This window comes from Nelumbo nucifera, chromosome 2 (assembly GCF_055504915.1).
Source record: "Nelumbo nucifera cultivar China Antique chromosome 2, China Antique-T2T, whole genome shotgun sequence".
NCBI classification, from domain to species: Eukaryota; Viridiplantae; Streptophyta; class Magnoliopsida; order Proteales; family Nelumbonaceae; genus Nelumbo; species Nelumbo nucifera.
The window spans coordinates 28731535-28745978 of NC_142650.1; the positions used below are offsets into that span (position 1 = coordinate 28731535).

A 14444-nucleotide genomic window follows, 5' to 3' on the forward strand; every position below is an offset into this window, starting at 1 on the left:
CTTCTCAACTTGTAAACCCTGGTCACATTTAATTTATGGGAATAGGTTTCAACAACACTATCCCAAATTTCCTTTGCTGAATTCATCCACAAATAGTGCTGACTAATATGCGGTTGCATTGAGTTTACAAGCCATCCAATAACAGTATAATTTTCTTGCATTCATTTTTCATATGATGGATCATCTTCCGAAGGAGCCTTCTTGCTCCCGGAGATAAAACCCCATTTGCCTCTATTGTAGATATGAATTTTTACTGATTGTGATCAAGCCAGATAATTGGTTTCATCCAGCTTGGTTGTGGTCACAGCTAGTAGAGAGTCTACAGAGGATCCCGAAACCTGTCTGGATTCAGCAACATGCTTGTTTTCAACTTCTGAAGGGTTCATCTTCTTAAATACTTTGAAAATGACTTTTCACAACTTCAAATAACAACAAATGAGACATAACAAAAACTGTGTTGTGAGCCAACCTCTGTGCAGCCGTACTAGCTACCTGTGTCACACCCGGAAGCCGGGAGAAACAGAGAAATTTCAGCCGTTCCTTGTAGATTTCACAGAACACCAATCCACTTGGTTCGATCTTCAAGATGAAGGATGAGAAGACCTTCAGTCACTGAGCGCCCGGGTCAAACACCCTGTGGGGCCCGCAATCAGATTTCTCTAGAAAATTAGGGTTTCGGGCAACACACTTGAAGCTGTCAGGAGGACGACAAAACCAGTCCCCTTCTCTCTAGAAACCACTAACAACTGGGCTGAAATAGGTTTCTTTTAACTATTCATACGATTCAGTTCTCCATACACTGCTTATGGGAAAAAAGAGGTGAAAAGAGGGAAAAGTCGAGCCTTCTCTGATACCAAGAAGAAAAACAGCCTTTTGAAAAGAAAGGACTGTTTAAAAAGTTGCAGAAAATCAAAAGAAAGTAGCAAAAATCAGGTTTCAAGAAGAGAGAAGAAGAAGAAGGTGGCGGCAACTAGGGTTCAGAGAGAGATTTTCGAACATAACCTTCTCTCTTACACCCCTAATTCCATTTCATTAAGTTAAACTTTAATAATTTACAGAGAGGCCCCTAGTTGGGCAGAAAATTAAAAACATAACACAAGAAAGAATAAAGCCCAGATTAAGGCCCATTACAGCAAAGAACATAAAAAATAAAGAAGGATAAACAGCCTATGGGCCATTCATCCGATCTTCTCTACAATCACCAAGCACATAAAGCTGTCCAGTTCACACACCAAGAAAATATGCATAAAGAAAACTGATTACAGCCAATTGAAACATGCCACATCTATCATCAATCAGAATCCCTCTTGGTAGCTACCAAATAGAGGGGAAAATTAAACCATCACATCACCACCAAATCTGTCTTACATGGTGACTAACTAACCAAATGAGGGACTTATTGCAGCCTTCTTCAGAGAAGATTACAGTCCTTTAATGCGCTGATTCCATGCAATAATGGTTCATATCTATTCTGCCCAGAAGTTGAAGTAGAAGACAGCTACATTGGAGTGTTTTCCAAGAAGAAAAGAAGCAGAAGAAGAAAAAGGAGAAGATGGGAGAAAGAATGTTTGACTGGAGAGAAGAATATCTCTCCACTTCCCCAGTCCAGTCAGCCAATATTTATACATTACTAAAAGCAAATACAATGACAACTATGCACCTAATTAAGTATGGGCCACACAACTTAAAAAGGAGAAAAAAAGACTAATGACACTGTAATAAATAAAAAGGAAAAGACTAAAACGCCCTTAATGGGTTGGCTGTTAACAAGATAAAATGACTAGTTTTTTGTGACAGGTAATATTTTACTAATTACATATGTTTCTTGCTACTTATAGGTTATATTTTGGCTTCGTGCTCTTACTTGTCCTGTTGATTCCTCTGGAAGTAATGACAAGGGTCAATACGGTAACAATCTTATGTATAAACGGAGATTTGATCTGGGAATTGCCTTTCTTTTTCTTGTTCCTGGATTCCATGCTGGTCCATTGACAGAAAATCTGTTTCGTGATTGTGTCCATTTTTTTCTTGGATCTGCTATATCTAATCTGGTGTCTCATGAACAAAGATCAGTAATTGCTGTATGGCTTGTTGTTCAACTCCTATTGCAGTGCTATGATCAAGTTTGCAAGGTATTATGCATAACATTATCTTAATGTTCTTTTTAATTTTTGTTGCTAATGCTGCTATGGTTATTGTTGTTGTTTTTATTGTTAGCATAGCTGTTTTTCTTCTTGTTAAGGAATCCACCAATTAGTGGACAGATATTGGTTACCTGGCATTGTTTCAGATTCCACTTTGCCAAAGCACAATTTTGTACACACATGCATATTAGTGCCTGTCTTTTCAAAGCATAACTTGTGATATATTCACTAAGGGCATGCCCCCTTATAAAAAATGGGATGTTTTCTAATCACAACTCGATTATATAAATCATGAGTAAAGTAATGCTTTGATGTGCCAAATGCAGATACTCTGCTCTTTGAACTAGGGTGATCAGGGGCCAGACTTAGCACTATAATAAGGGTCAGCCTGAGCACCTGAGCCTGGCTTCTGGGCCTACAACCTTAAATATATTATATGTAATATATCAAATGTACCATATCATAATATATAATATATAATATATAATATATTAAGCTGCAAAACTGTGCCTGGGCCCTGGATGGACTTGGACACAAAATGTAGGCCCAAGCCCAGTAATTTGCAGGCTGTGCCAAGCTAGAAATGATTACCCCTAGCATGAACTGTATCTGTTACTTTGTCAGATTTATGCTTAATGTGATGGGATTTTCTGGCAATGACTTCATTTTATCATATGCAGTTTAAATAGAGTAATGAACTTCTCCTTTTAATTTCTGTCTTTAATATTTCATAAGATTCTTGATTGGTATAGATTGAAAATTAAAGCCTACTGTTTATTTGGTGCCTCCATAAGCCCAGATACACTTTTAGAGAAAAAAAATAAAAAGGTTACTACCTATTTAAGTACACATGGTATTTGCTTATTCAAGTTAGGTTGCTGAAGATTTTACTTGGTTGCCTGATTAGTATTGCAGCAAAGCCATTGGGATGAATATAAGAATTGCCAGTATGTGTTGGGAAGATATTTGTTGTGTTGCCAATGAGACTGGAATAATATCAGATGCCAAAAGTGTAATTGAAGCTGCAAGTTCTCTCCAACCCACTGGTCCTATCTGTAGTAGGTTGATGCCAATTCCTCTTCATTTTGTTCTTTCCTTTGGTTTGCTTTATTACTCTAGCTGTGTATTGGTTCCTCAACTTTGTTCTAGTGCATGTGATTTCTTGCTATCCATGTTCTTTTACATCTGCATCTGTCAAAGGATTATAAAAATGTGCCTTGAGATGACTAAAGATCACAAAGAGAGCCTGTGGTTTGCACTTCGCAATTAAGATTACTGGATGGTAATAAGTACATTGACATGGAGATGGAGATGCGGTTCTCTATTTCCTACAAATATAGGGCATGAATTTCTCAGAAATGTTTGGGGAACTCCATGACTGGGGGGAAATTTGTACAGAAGTGGAAATGTATATATAACTTGGGTGGCAGCCATGAGCTGTTTTTTTTACTGGATACATATGTGTAAGATACTATACATATTTGTAAGATATTATGCCAAATATACAAGATATTATACTATATGGAGCCTAGGGCTTGCATGGACCGGGCCATCCAGGCTAGGCCATAAATGACCATCCCTACTTGAAACTGTTTTATAAAGTTTTCCTTGAGTGGTAGTTTCCTATCACACAAGACTTTGGATGCACTCCTCCATTTTGCCTATCCTGCTCTAATTCTATGGATGACATCCTCCTCAATTCTTCCCTTGTATGTAGGGGTGTATAAAATGATGGTTTTATAATTGAACCTGATGGTAGGAATAAAAAGAACCCAGATCATAGTTGGGCTATACAGTTGATTATCAAAGCTCTTCACTTAGCCTACTCTGCCTTTTTTGGCACTTGAGTAATATAGGTTTGCCTGAATTTTATATCTTATAGTACATAGATGAAAAGTTGTCCAATATCTGTTTTTGATGAGAATGCTTCTGAGCCTCCCTCTGCCTTCTTTTGTAAGTATAAGGACATCTAATATCATATAAGGACATCTAATATTTGTTTTAGGAAAATAAATACTTCTTTGAGGATCATGGTTAATACAGGACTCTCATTTTTTTTTCAGTAAAAAGAGCAAATTTGTTAATAAAAGAAAGGTGTCTTTACAACATTTGAGTAGCCTCGGCTACCCCTTACAGCAGAAAAAGAAAAAACCCCAGTGGCTTTGCTCTTCAAGGTTACAGCTGTGCCCAAAAAACTTGAACACCGTTTACACCTTGGTTTGCTAACTGATCGGCTAGATTGTTGGCTGACCTTGGAACCCAATAAATTAATAGCTGCATGTCTTTTGACAATTTTCTAATTTTTTTATCTCATTTCTGAACCACCATGGGTGCTGTTCTTCTTTTCTCAGCCAGCTTAGAATCACTTTGGAATCACCTTCAATTATCAGCTTCTAAATACCTGACTCCACAACTTTCTGTAAACCAAACATCACAACCTTCAGCTCTGCTCTTGTGTAGTCTCCTTACAGGATTATGCAATCATCTGTATCATATCTTTAGTGGTATTTAAATTGTTTATAAGTTATAAATGAGCAATCATCTGTCAGATTTTACAGAATTTACATTCCACTTAAAAATCTTGATGTTGTAGAAATAATGACTTTAGATTCATCAATCATCACTATTTTTTTTTTAATTTTCTTGACACCCTAAGTGTTTTACTTTCCAATATATTTTGGAGACTAAGGCCCTACTGGATACAGTAATTTGTAAACTATCACCGACTCTATTCATGGAAAACCTTACAAACTTGAGTATGTTTTTTGATGAAGAACTTTTTCATCACAGTCTGTCCAACTAATATGACTTTATGCTTTCTATATTGTTGCACCAAAAATTTATTTATGTCACAGAAAATGTGTCTTCATATTGGATGAACAGCTCTGAAACTATACCTTGGAATAGTAATACCCGAGTAGTTCATTTTTTAAATTATTTCGCATGCTAAAACTCTGTTTCCTTAAGTTACAATGTCAGATGCTCTTCTCTGTACAGGAGCGATCAGTTGGAGCTTGAATGCTTATTTCAACTTCTCAAATCAGGTCACTTTATTCGCTTCAGGGTTGACATAACTGAATCCATTATGCAATGCATTCTTTTCTCTGTGGAGCCTATTCATCCAGTATGTTGTTCTTTTCACATAAATATTTTATTTTTGCTCTCGGGAAAGTTTAGATATATTAAAGTCTCAGAAGATTGAGGATTATTTTCTTTCACAGGAATTTCTTCATCATCTTTACCTTATACCAAGTTACCAACCATTTAGGGCTCGCCTTGTTAAGACAAGTGGAACAGATGGTTGTATTCCTTTGAGTTTGTCGATTTAATAAACCTTTTGGTTTGGTTACCTATGATACATACATACATGTTCTATTAGATGATGAATTTAACAGAATATGGTGGGGTCTTCTATTAGATGACAAATCTTCTAGGTTATCCTATTACTTCAAGTCTTCAAGCTCCTAGGTGCTGTAATCAGTCCCCTTTGTTTGATCCATGTGCTATCATTGGTCTGCATTGCACATGAAATGTAAAAAGAAAATTCTCAGTTGATCTTTCTTTGATTTTGTCTTCTGTTGGGGTTCCTAAGATCCCTTGAGTGCATATATATTTTTGTTAGGTTTCCACTTATCCATCTCAAGTTCTCAACATCCTCAACTTAGCTGAGCTCATCATTTGAAAATCTCGTGTCCTCTCTTGCAGTGATGCCTTGATGAATTGCTGTTTCACATTTTCTCTGTCTGCTTACTTTTGAAGCCCATAGATTTTAAGTGCCTTACCATAGTTCTAGCTTTACAATTACACACTCCTTCAACTCCAAACAACGACACTGCAGTAGTAAGGTTCCCAAATTCCAAGAATATCTTCTATTGTTAACTTTACTTTTCATTAGTGTCTCCCAATATTACTTTTGTTTTGGTTGAGGTCTTGACAAGTTTCCTCAAGAGTTTGTCATAAAATTCATTACAATGAAATGACATCAAATTATAACATAGAAATTATGTTTCATTCTTTTATATATATATTGATGTTCTGGAGTCTTGACAATCAATGAACATGAATTCTTGTGAATGCAGATGTTAGTAGAAGTGATAGAGATTTTTGCTGAAGCTTCTTGTACTTCAGCCTCTGTAAATTCATCAGATACATATAAGATGAAACCTCTCCCTTGTAACTTCGTGGCCGCTGCTATCAAGCCATTTTCTTCATGTTCCATGCTTTTTGATCCAACACTTATGGAGATCACAGTAGGATATTCTTGTGAATCAACTGGTGGAAGAAATTATTTCTCAGATTTTGTCAGAACTAAATCAGCTGCCCCTTCTATATTGGCTTCTTTTTATGTACTTTGTAGGGGGCATTTTCTCCAGAGCCAAGGGCACTTCCTGGGAGATTCTTGGTACAATCTAAACAATAGAAGTGATGAGGAGATCTCATGGTTGAGGCTTCTGAGATTTTTACCTGTAGACAAATTACTTGCATATATGGAATCTCACTCTCATTCTTGTGAGCATATATATCCTCGGGTTGGCATTTTACATCCTCTTCTTTTACTAGATAACCTTAAGTAAATATTTTTCTTGTAATGTCCACTTTTCTTGTTCTTTTTCTGTACCTTGGTCATTTGAAGTTGTTGAAAGCTTGCACATATCATCACCTTGAACATTATTTCAATGGACAAGATACATTTTCTCATCTTTCAAACAACTTCTCTTCTATTTCAGTGGGTTGGTCTTGCAATATCCATCTTTCCAGAACGTTTCCGTGTTGCTCATATGGCTCAAATATTGGAAGCGCCAGAAGGAGATCTTCTTTGTAAACAGGAGTTTTATCAGTTAGAAGGAAAAACACATGTGCATGACAATATTCTTTCCCAAGTTTTTCAGAATGGGGAAAATAACTGCAAGGTTAGTTCTTTTGATGAGAATTCCTCAATTAGGTTTGCACGGGAGATCTTCAGGAATTCTTTTGCAGATCCTGTTCCCACTATTAAACTTCTCAAGGCAATTCGCATGGGCAATTTCTCTGGCGAAAAAAAACTTGAGTTGCATGTAGCAGTTGTGGAATGCATGGTTCCGTTGCTTCTAGAAAAGTTTTGTTCAGACTTGCTCTATGAGGCCTTTTGTGATTGGTGGTATAGTCTGGACCAAGTTAATATTGAACACCTTATACCATTTTTCTGTCGCCATATAACAGTTTCAGCCATGAACATTGATGAAGGAAGCTTGACACAAATACAGAGTATTGGAACTACTAGTGCTGATGAGTTATTATCAGCATCAAATTTATATCATCAGCTCATTGAACAACCTCTGTCTATACTTGCATGTAGAACAGAAATATATCACACTCCTCTTTTATCAATCCTTTTAGATATTCTGATGCAACTTTTAGTTAGAAACAGAAGGATGTGCCTTATTGCTTCAATGAGTGATGGAGAAAGGAAGAAACAAGAAACCTTGAGAGCCCTTGATACTCGAGATAGGTATGTCAGATTATATCTGTAGCCACACGAAAAGCATGTGATTGATGCACATCCTTTTTCTTGGTTTCTACATCACAGTTATACTTAATAAGAAAACTAGGCAATTGATGGCTGGACAGTTGGATGTATATGTAAGGCATGCAAGGGGTCAGTTCAATTTGATGGTTCTTATTGAACATTTTCTGCTGGGTTATTTGACAACTGCTAAGATAGGTGCTGAAAGTAGAATGCTAAAATATTCCAAACTTGAAAAATCCAGGGATATTGTTGGTATATGGTAAAAATTTTAGGGGTAGCATAATCACCACAATAACTGTGCTTCATAATTTTGCAGTTAAGTAGGTCTTGGTATCAAATGCTGAATGACACATTTTTCAAAAATTTCAGCATTCTACTTTCAGCACCAGCAGTTATACCTCCTGTCATAGTTGGTAAATAGCTATTTTCTTGCACTCTTTTCTGGACCATTTTCTAAAGTGATTGGATTATTATTGTCATCCAATTGGGCTGATTTTGGCGTTAATCCCTTGGATGCATCCTCTCAATTCTGGCCTACCTTCTTTCATGTGAATTGTGTCCATGACATATTAGAATTGACTGCTGTTTTGCTCTACTCAAAAGGTGCTTCAGATTTTGACTTGTATTTGGTAGTGCAATCTGTCAGGTATTACTTGAGAATTGGTCAAAGATGTCTTCTCTCGATATCACTACAGTTTCGGTACTTAAGACAGGGTCACTTATCTGTGGGTTCATTTCGTCATTGTTTTATTCAAGTCCTTTCATTTTCCGGGTTGTCCATTTCCAGGTAATCATTCTTAACTTGGTTGCTTGATTTCAATGTGACATCTTTCTTGAATTTTAGTTCTTAAAACTACACATTGCTGCTTGAGCAAATGTATATACCTTTGTGTTCCTGAAATTGTGAGTTGTTGTCTGAATCAGAAAATGTAATGTGTTGGTACTTTTCTTTAAACTATGCATATTTTTGCTTTGTTCTTACCAGTTCCACTACAGGAAGCATTGGTTTGCTTTTAAAATTCTTCTGTGTTATTTCTGATTTTCAATATGACATTCTTCATTATTTTTTGTTTAGTTAATTCTTCTCACGTTTAATTAATTTGTTGGCTATATACTTTTACATCAAGTAGTGTCACATGAATAGCTAAATACTTTCATTTCTAGCTTTTGCAGTTTCTATTTATGCATAACCGTTTTGTAATGCCAATCGGTTATTGAATTTTTATGTACATTTTAGTGTTATTTTATCACGTGCCTGGGACTTCCCTTTGTTGAATTTGATCTTTTGCTCCAATTTGAAACCTTCTAAACTCTGATTCAATGTTGTCATTTCTTACTCTTCAGTCTTCACCTAACCATGTTCCATTACAATGATCTAGAGCTTTTCTAATAAGTTGATTGAGATCAGTATTGAAGCCTACTGCAATTATGAATATGGGCTTTGACATATTTTAAAGATAAAATTCAGCCATACTCATCACTGGTGTAAATATAACCTCTATATAACAAATTAAATAATTGAAGTTCTAAACACCACATTTTACAGTCTTTACCATGATCCACTGTATGAAAATCAAATGAACTCCATTTTGTGATGCCTATTTATGCAATCACATATACCCACCAAACGATGGTGAATAAAAGTAAGTGTTTATTCTTTCCATTTGTCATCCTAATATGTTTTGGTTACTATACATAAGTTATGCTTTAAAATATCATTAAAATCTATGCCATTGCTGTAACAAAACCATAAAATTTGTGGATATGGATCCTTCTGATCTTATATATTCTCCAGATGAACCAGATCCCTGACTATATGGAGTCAGCCACATGAATCCTGCTTTTCCATTTCATTCTGTTCAGTGCCATATAGGATGGCCCTTGCAAGCTAGCAAAAAAGTCTATTATTCTTTTAGTTTCTTTCAGATCATAATTTACATCAAGTTTCAAATAAGTTCCTAAATGTATCAATTTATTTACAGGTTATCCTCTAACGTCCTGCATTCTGAAACCCTCATCAACATGTAGTGGGTGATGGGAGAAGAATCATTGACAACCACAAGCCTTTGAATTCCAAGCTATACGTGGTTGTTGTAGGCAGAATGCAAATATCTCCCCATGTTTCACACTGCATTGATTTGTTGGCTTGTTTTTACATTTCTCATCACTTCCATTGGTACTCGATTTGTGTTATTGCTTCACTCTGTAGCTTGAGGAAGCATTTTATACTGTCCATTGTATTAGACTGATGTTGATAATGACAATTTACTTGTCCTGCTATTTAGGATCTCCTTGTCAATTTTATTTATGATATGGATTTCCAACGTCATTCTTTGTATGAATTTGCTACTTCGGAAAATAATGATGTTTGGGATGCTATCCACTCTTTTGGTGTCTCTGTATTCAAGTTTGTATTTTTTTTTATATATACTTTTATAATACCTAACAACTTCATGTTGGATGCCAGGGGTATGAGATGAAGTTGATACCTTCTGTGGTTAAAGGTGTTAACTTGATTATTCACTTTCTTGAATTCTTTGAAGATTCTCCCAAATTTTTTGAGTTGTCAGTGCTTCCTTTCACAGTCATCCTTCTCTCAAATATAATCAGAAAGTATCCTAATCATTCTCGAAGTTTATCTGCTGCTCGAAAGGTACTTTTATTTGATACAAATGGATATTATAAAATCTGTTACTACCATATCTCAGGATTTCTTTGAGGTACCATTATGTCATTTTTACATGTGTATCAACTTTATGCATGGTAACTTTTCATGATTATATTGCTAGAAGAAAATATTTGATGTTGTTTCTGGTTGTAATTGACCCATCAAATTGTGTTGATGAAAATAACTATGTTGCAGCTTAAACAGTTAAACTATTGCTAGAAACTTGTTTTGTGGTTGGTGCACTTTGAACAGAAGTTCAATTTGATATAAGGAACAACAGTAACTATTATTTTTTCTGATGAGGCAATCAGTGGACTACATTCCAATGCACGTGGAAGTTCAGATGTTTATACTCTTCTCTTTGTAGAAACTTCAAATATGTTGACAAGCGAGAATAACTCTGGGCTCTGCCTTACCATATTCTCTGTTGTGTTATAACTCAGGCTGTAATGCACATCAGATGCATCAATTTGGAGGTGGCTATCAGCTTCTTGGAAGGGATCTTAGAGCCTCTGGCATGGTTTGCCATTACATTCCCATCATTAGAGCAGGAAGTAAGAGAAGTCCTAGAAGGCTATTTGATCACGATGGGTTCAGGTAAAATCTCTCCTGGAGTTAATTTTGAAGGATTCCATTCTTCTGTGGTCTCAGCTCTTGATCTACTTCCAAAAGGTGGTTGACATAGCATAAGGTTTTCACAGTTATGCCCTAATCACACTTGGCTATGAGCTAATGCTTTTCCATCATATTTTCATATTTTTTGCATTCAAAATGGTTCTCGGAATTACCTATGTTCCGAAGTCCCAAGGTATGGATAGGACTCAGTTAAAAACTTTCTCAAATTTTTCTGAGAAAATATTGTAAATATATAGTTTCATGCACCAATACGGACCCTCCAAAGGAAATCCAAATGTGCATTCCATCCCCATGAGAAAGCAATACTATGTTCGGCAAAGGAACTACATTGCTATTATACATCTTGTGAAGTTTGTGCTAGGTGTAGTCAGGGGCTAAGCAGAATGGCTAAGACTCAATTGTTTGGTGCAAATTCATGCATACCCGGGCAAGCACTTGGTATAGGGTGCGACCCACCATGAACAGTCATGTGGCTACATCCAGACTTTGAACAGGGTTGAACCTTTCAAATGTTAGGTTACCTCTTTGATTTACATTGCCCACAAAAAATAACAATGGCTATTAGTTTAAACTTAATGAGCTAAAGGTACTGCTGTACCATCCATACATGATCAAAATCGCCTCCATTTTCGATTTGAGGGTTCTAGGCATCTCAAGTAAATGTCAAATGTTTTCATGTTTCATAGCTTCAGTTACAAAATGGAAAGACTTGTATGATAGCCCCACAGATGAGATGCAATTAGCCTTGTCAGTTGGGTATTCTATTCATCCAAGTTCTTTAATTGTTGACTTCATGGCTAATGCTGAAGAACAATACATAGAAGAATCGCATTGATAAGATGAGAAAAACTTGATTTGACCATCCTGCCCTTGAGCATCATCCTCTTATTGAGGGAGACTGGCTAATCTTTCTTGGGTTTGGGTTACTACTTGCACAAATGAAATGTCAGCGGAGTTGCGTTGAGCATTCTCCAACCGATACTTGGCCTCTGTTTGGGATGACTATTGGTACCACAAACTGCTTTTAATAGATACATTGGTAAACCAACTTTCATTAAAGAGGGCAAACAGATTCAAAGAGTAACATCCATACTAAAAAGATTAAGATGGCGTTTGATAACATTTTTTCAGACCTCTGAAGTCTGAAAACATTTGTTTTTCAGACCTCGAGCACCATTCAATTTCTCTACTTGACGCAGCGGCGGTGAGCTTCCTCCTCCGGTGAACACTGTTCACCTTCTCGGGCACCATTCTTCTATAGACTTCTTCTTCCTCCTCCTCTCTGGTCCTGTGGCTTCCACCTTCTCTACTTTTTCATTTTCGATTGCCGTTTCAACTCTCAGCAGTGGCAATCTATTTTCTTCTCTTTGGCGGCAAGCTTCCTCCTTCAGGGGCGAGATTCCTCCTTCAGTTGCAATCTATTTTCTTCTCTTTGGTGGCGAGCTTCCTCTGCCTCTTCTTCCTCTTCTCTTGTCCCATAGTTTTTGCCTTTGCATTTTCGTTTTCAATCACTGTTGCAACTCCCAGCAGTAGCAATTTATTTTCTCCTTTCCGGTGGCAAGCTTCCTCCTTTGGTGGTGAGCTTCTTCATTGACCTGTCTTCCTGCCACCGCTGTTGCAACTCTTGACAGTGGCGATCCTGTCTTTAACCATGGCTCTGCAACTCTTGGGCGTTTGATTTCTTGACCAACTTTTGGCTCTCTCTCTCTCTCTCCCCCCTCTCTTGACCACTATTGTTGTCTAACCCATTCTTTGCATCTGCAACTAATGTAAAATAGAACATGCTACAACTGATGTAAAATTAATTATTAATTATTTTAGTTTCTATTAATTATTAAATGTTTTAATAGTTGTTTAGATATTAATTTGCTAATTATTAAATATTTTATTCTTATTTTAATAAATAACATATTAATAATTTGCTAATTATTAAATATCCTAATAATTTATTTTTAATTTATAAGTTTATATGTATTTTTCAATTTTATTCTTATTTTAATAAATTATTATTTTTTTTTATAAATTACTCATATCTTTTAAATTATTTTGAATTTAACAAATTATTTTTTATGAAATAATGCAAATTGAACTCAAAATTACCAAACAGTCTGTTTTAGGGGTAAAATAATAAAACCAAGGAATTTCAGATATGAAGGGTTGATTTAACACAAACAACTTTATGTATTCAGAGTAGAAAAGCATTTATGTTTCTTTTTCGGATTTCAGACATTTTTTATATCTTTTTAACTCTTTACATTTATCAAACGCTACCCAATTGCAAGTTGGCAACAAAGCAGAGGAAACAAAGGAGCAAGGACTACAAGAAGACAGCGCAACCTAAAAGCAACACAAAAGCCAAAAAAGCAGACCAAAAGAGCCAACCAGGCCCATCAACCACGGGCCCACAAAATGTCAAAAACCATCCATACAAAGCCAATTCAACGCCCAATCAAGCTGGTTGTCCACGCACCCTCCATCCAAACCTTTCTCGGTCACAGTGGGTTACTTGATTCCCTTCTCGACCGACCAGTAAAAGAGAATTGAAAATGCCCGCTATTCTTGAAAGCTGTAAAATGTCTGTAGTAGTAAACCAACTTTCCCCATCACAAAGATTATCCGATTACGATAAACATTTTATCAAACTTTTACAATATCCTACTATTGTGACCCTATCTGCCGGGGCGTTCCCGAAAGGCATCATGTTGATGCTTACAGTGTAGTAGTGACATATGGGCTTTTATGTATAGGCTTCTGGCTTTGTACGGTAGGCATTACTTACAAGGAAAGCCTAGAAACTATGGTGAAAAACCCAGGAAATCCAAATATATTTTCATTCACCTCAAATTTTGAAGAATCATCGACTGTTCTCTTTGAGGTTGAGCATGAACCCATGAACCTCTGCTCTCTTATTATAAAAAGCTTGATTAAGGGCCCGTTTGGCACATTTTTCTGCGTGGTCTTTCGGATGTTTACAAGTCAAGAAGACTGAAAATCGGTCTATTTTCATTTGACATGTGGAAGATTTAGCCCCAAAAGACGGAACGCCGAAAAGACGCAAGAAGCCCATTTTAGGCTGATTTTGGGAAGCTCCAAACAAGGTTCAAAGTATCGACACGTATTGACCCGTATTGGCTGATACATATTGTTTCGGGACCCCTCCGATACGCCCCTACAGTGGGTGTATCGGGGGTCTGACCGGTTCAGGGTGTAGAGGAGGCCTAAACCGGCTCCCCTGAACCAGTTGCGAAAAAAAATAAAAAAAAAGAGCACCAAAAGTTTTATTGATTCACCCGATACACCCATACTGACATATCGGGAACATTGGCTCCAAATGAAGTTTCTTGCATCTTTTACATTTTAATCTTGCACGGAAACCCAAAACGACGCACGAAAATATGCACATTTGCTAAACGGTCTTCAAACTCAATATGTTTTTTGATTGTTAGAACTACAAGAAGATCTTCTAAAAAAATTTGTCGAACGGGCCTAA

At 36.5% G+C, this 14444-nt stretch overlaps 1 protein-coding gene across 1 annotated transcript; it reads left to right on the top strand.

Moving 5' to 3' along the window:
- Positions 1-3061: 3061 nt before the first annotated feature.
- On the top strand, positions 3062-11203 carry LOC104586155 (uncharacterized). The gene is made up of 7 exons (XM_088899005.1): positions 3062-3202; positions 5142-5268; positions 6224-6673; positions 6872-7632; positions 8284-8437; positions 10118-10303; positions 10762-11203. The coding sequence occupies exons 2-7, from the start codon at positions 5230-5232 to the stop codon at positions 10996-10998; spliced, it is 1827 nt and encodes a 608-aa protein (XP_088755131.1). The 5' UTR covers positions 3062-3202; positions 5142-5229; the 3' UTR covers positions 10999-11203.
- The last annotated feature ends 3241 nt before the right edge of the window (positions 11204-14444 follow it).

Excerpts from the sequence above, each read along its gene's own strand:
- LOC104586155 (XM_088899005.1), top strand. The coding sequence starts at position 5,230 with ATGCAATGCATTCTTTTCTCTGTGGAGCCTATTCATCCA. Across the intron at positions 5,269-6,223 it reads CTGTGGAGCCTATTCATCCA|ATGTTAGTAGAAGTGATAGA; the intron begins GTATGTTGTTCT and ends TTGTGAATGCAG. Across the intron at positions 6,674-6,871 it reads GTGAGCATATATATCCTCGG|TGGGTTGGTCTTGCAATATC; the intron begins GTTGGCATTTTA and ends CTTCTATTTCAG.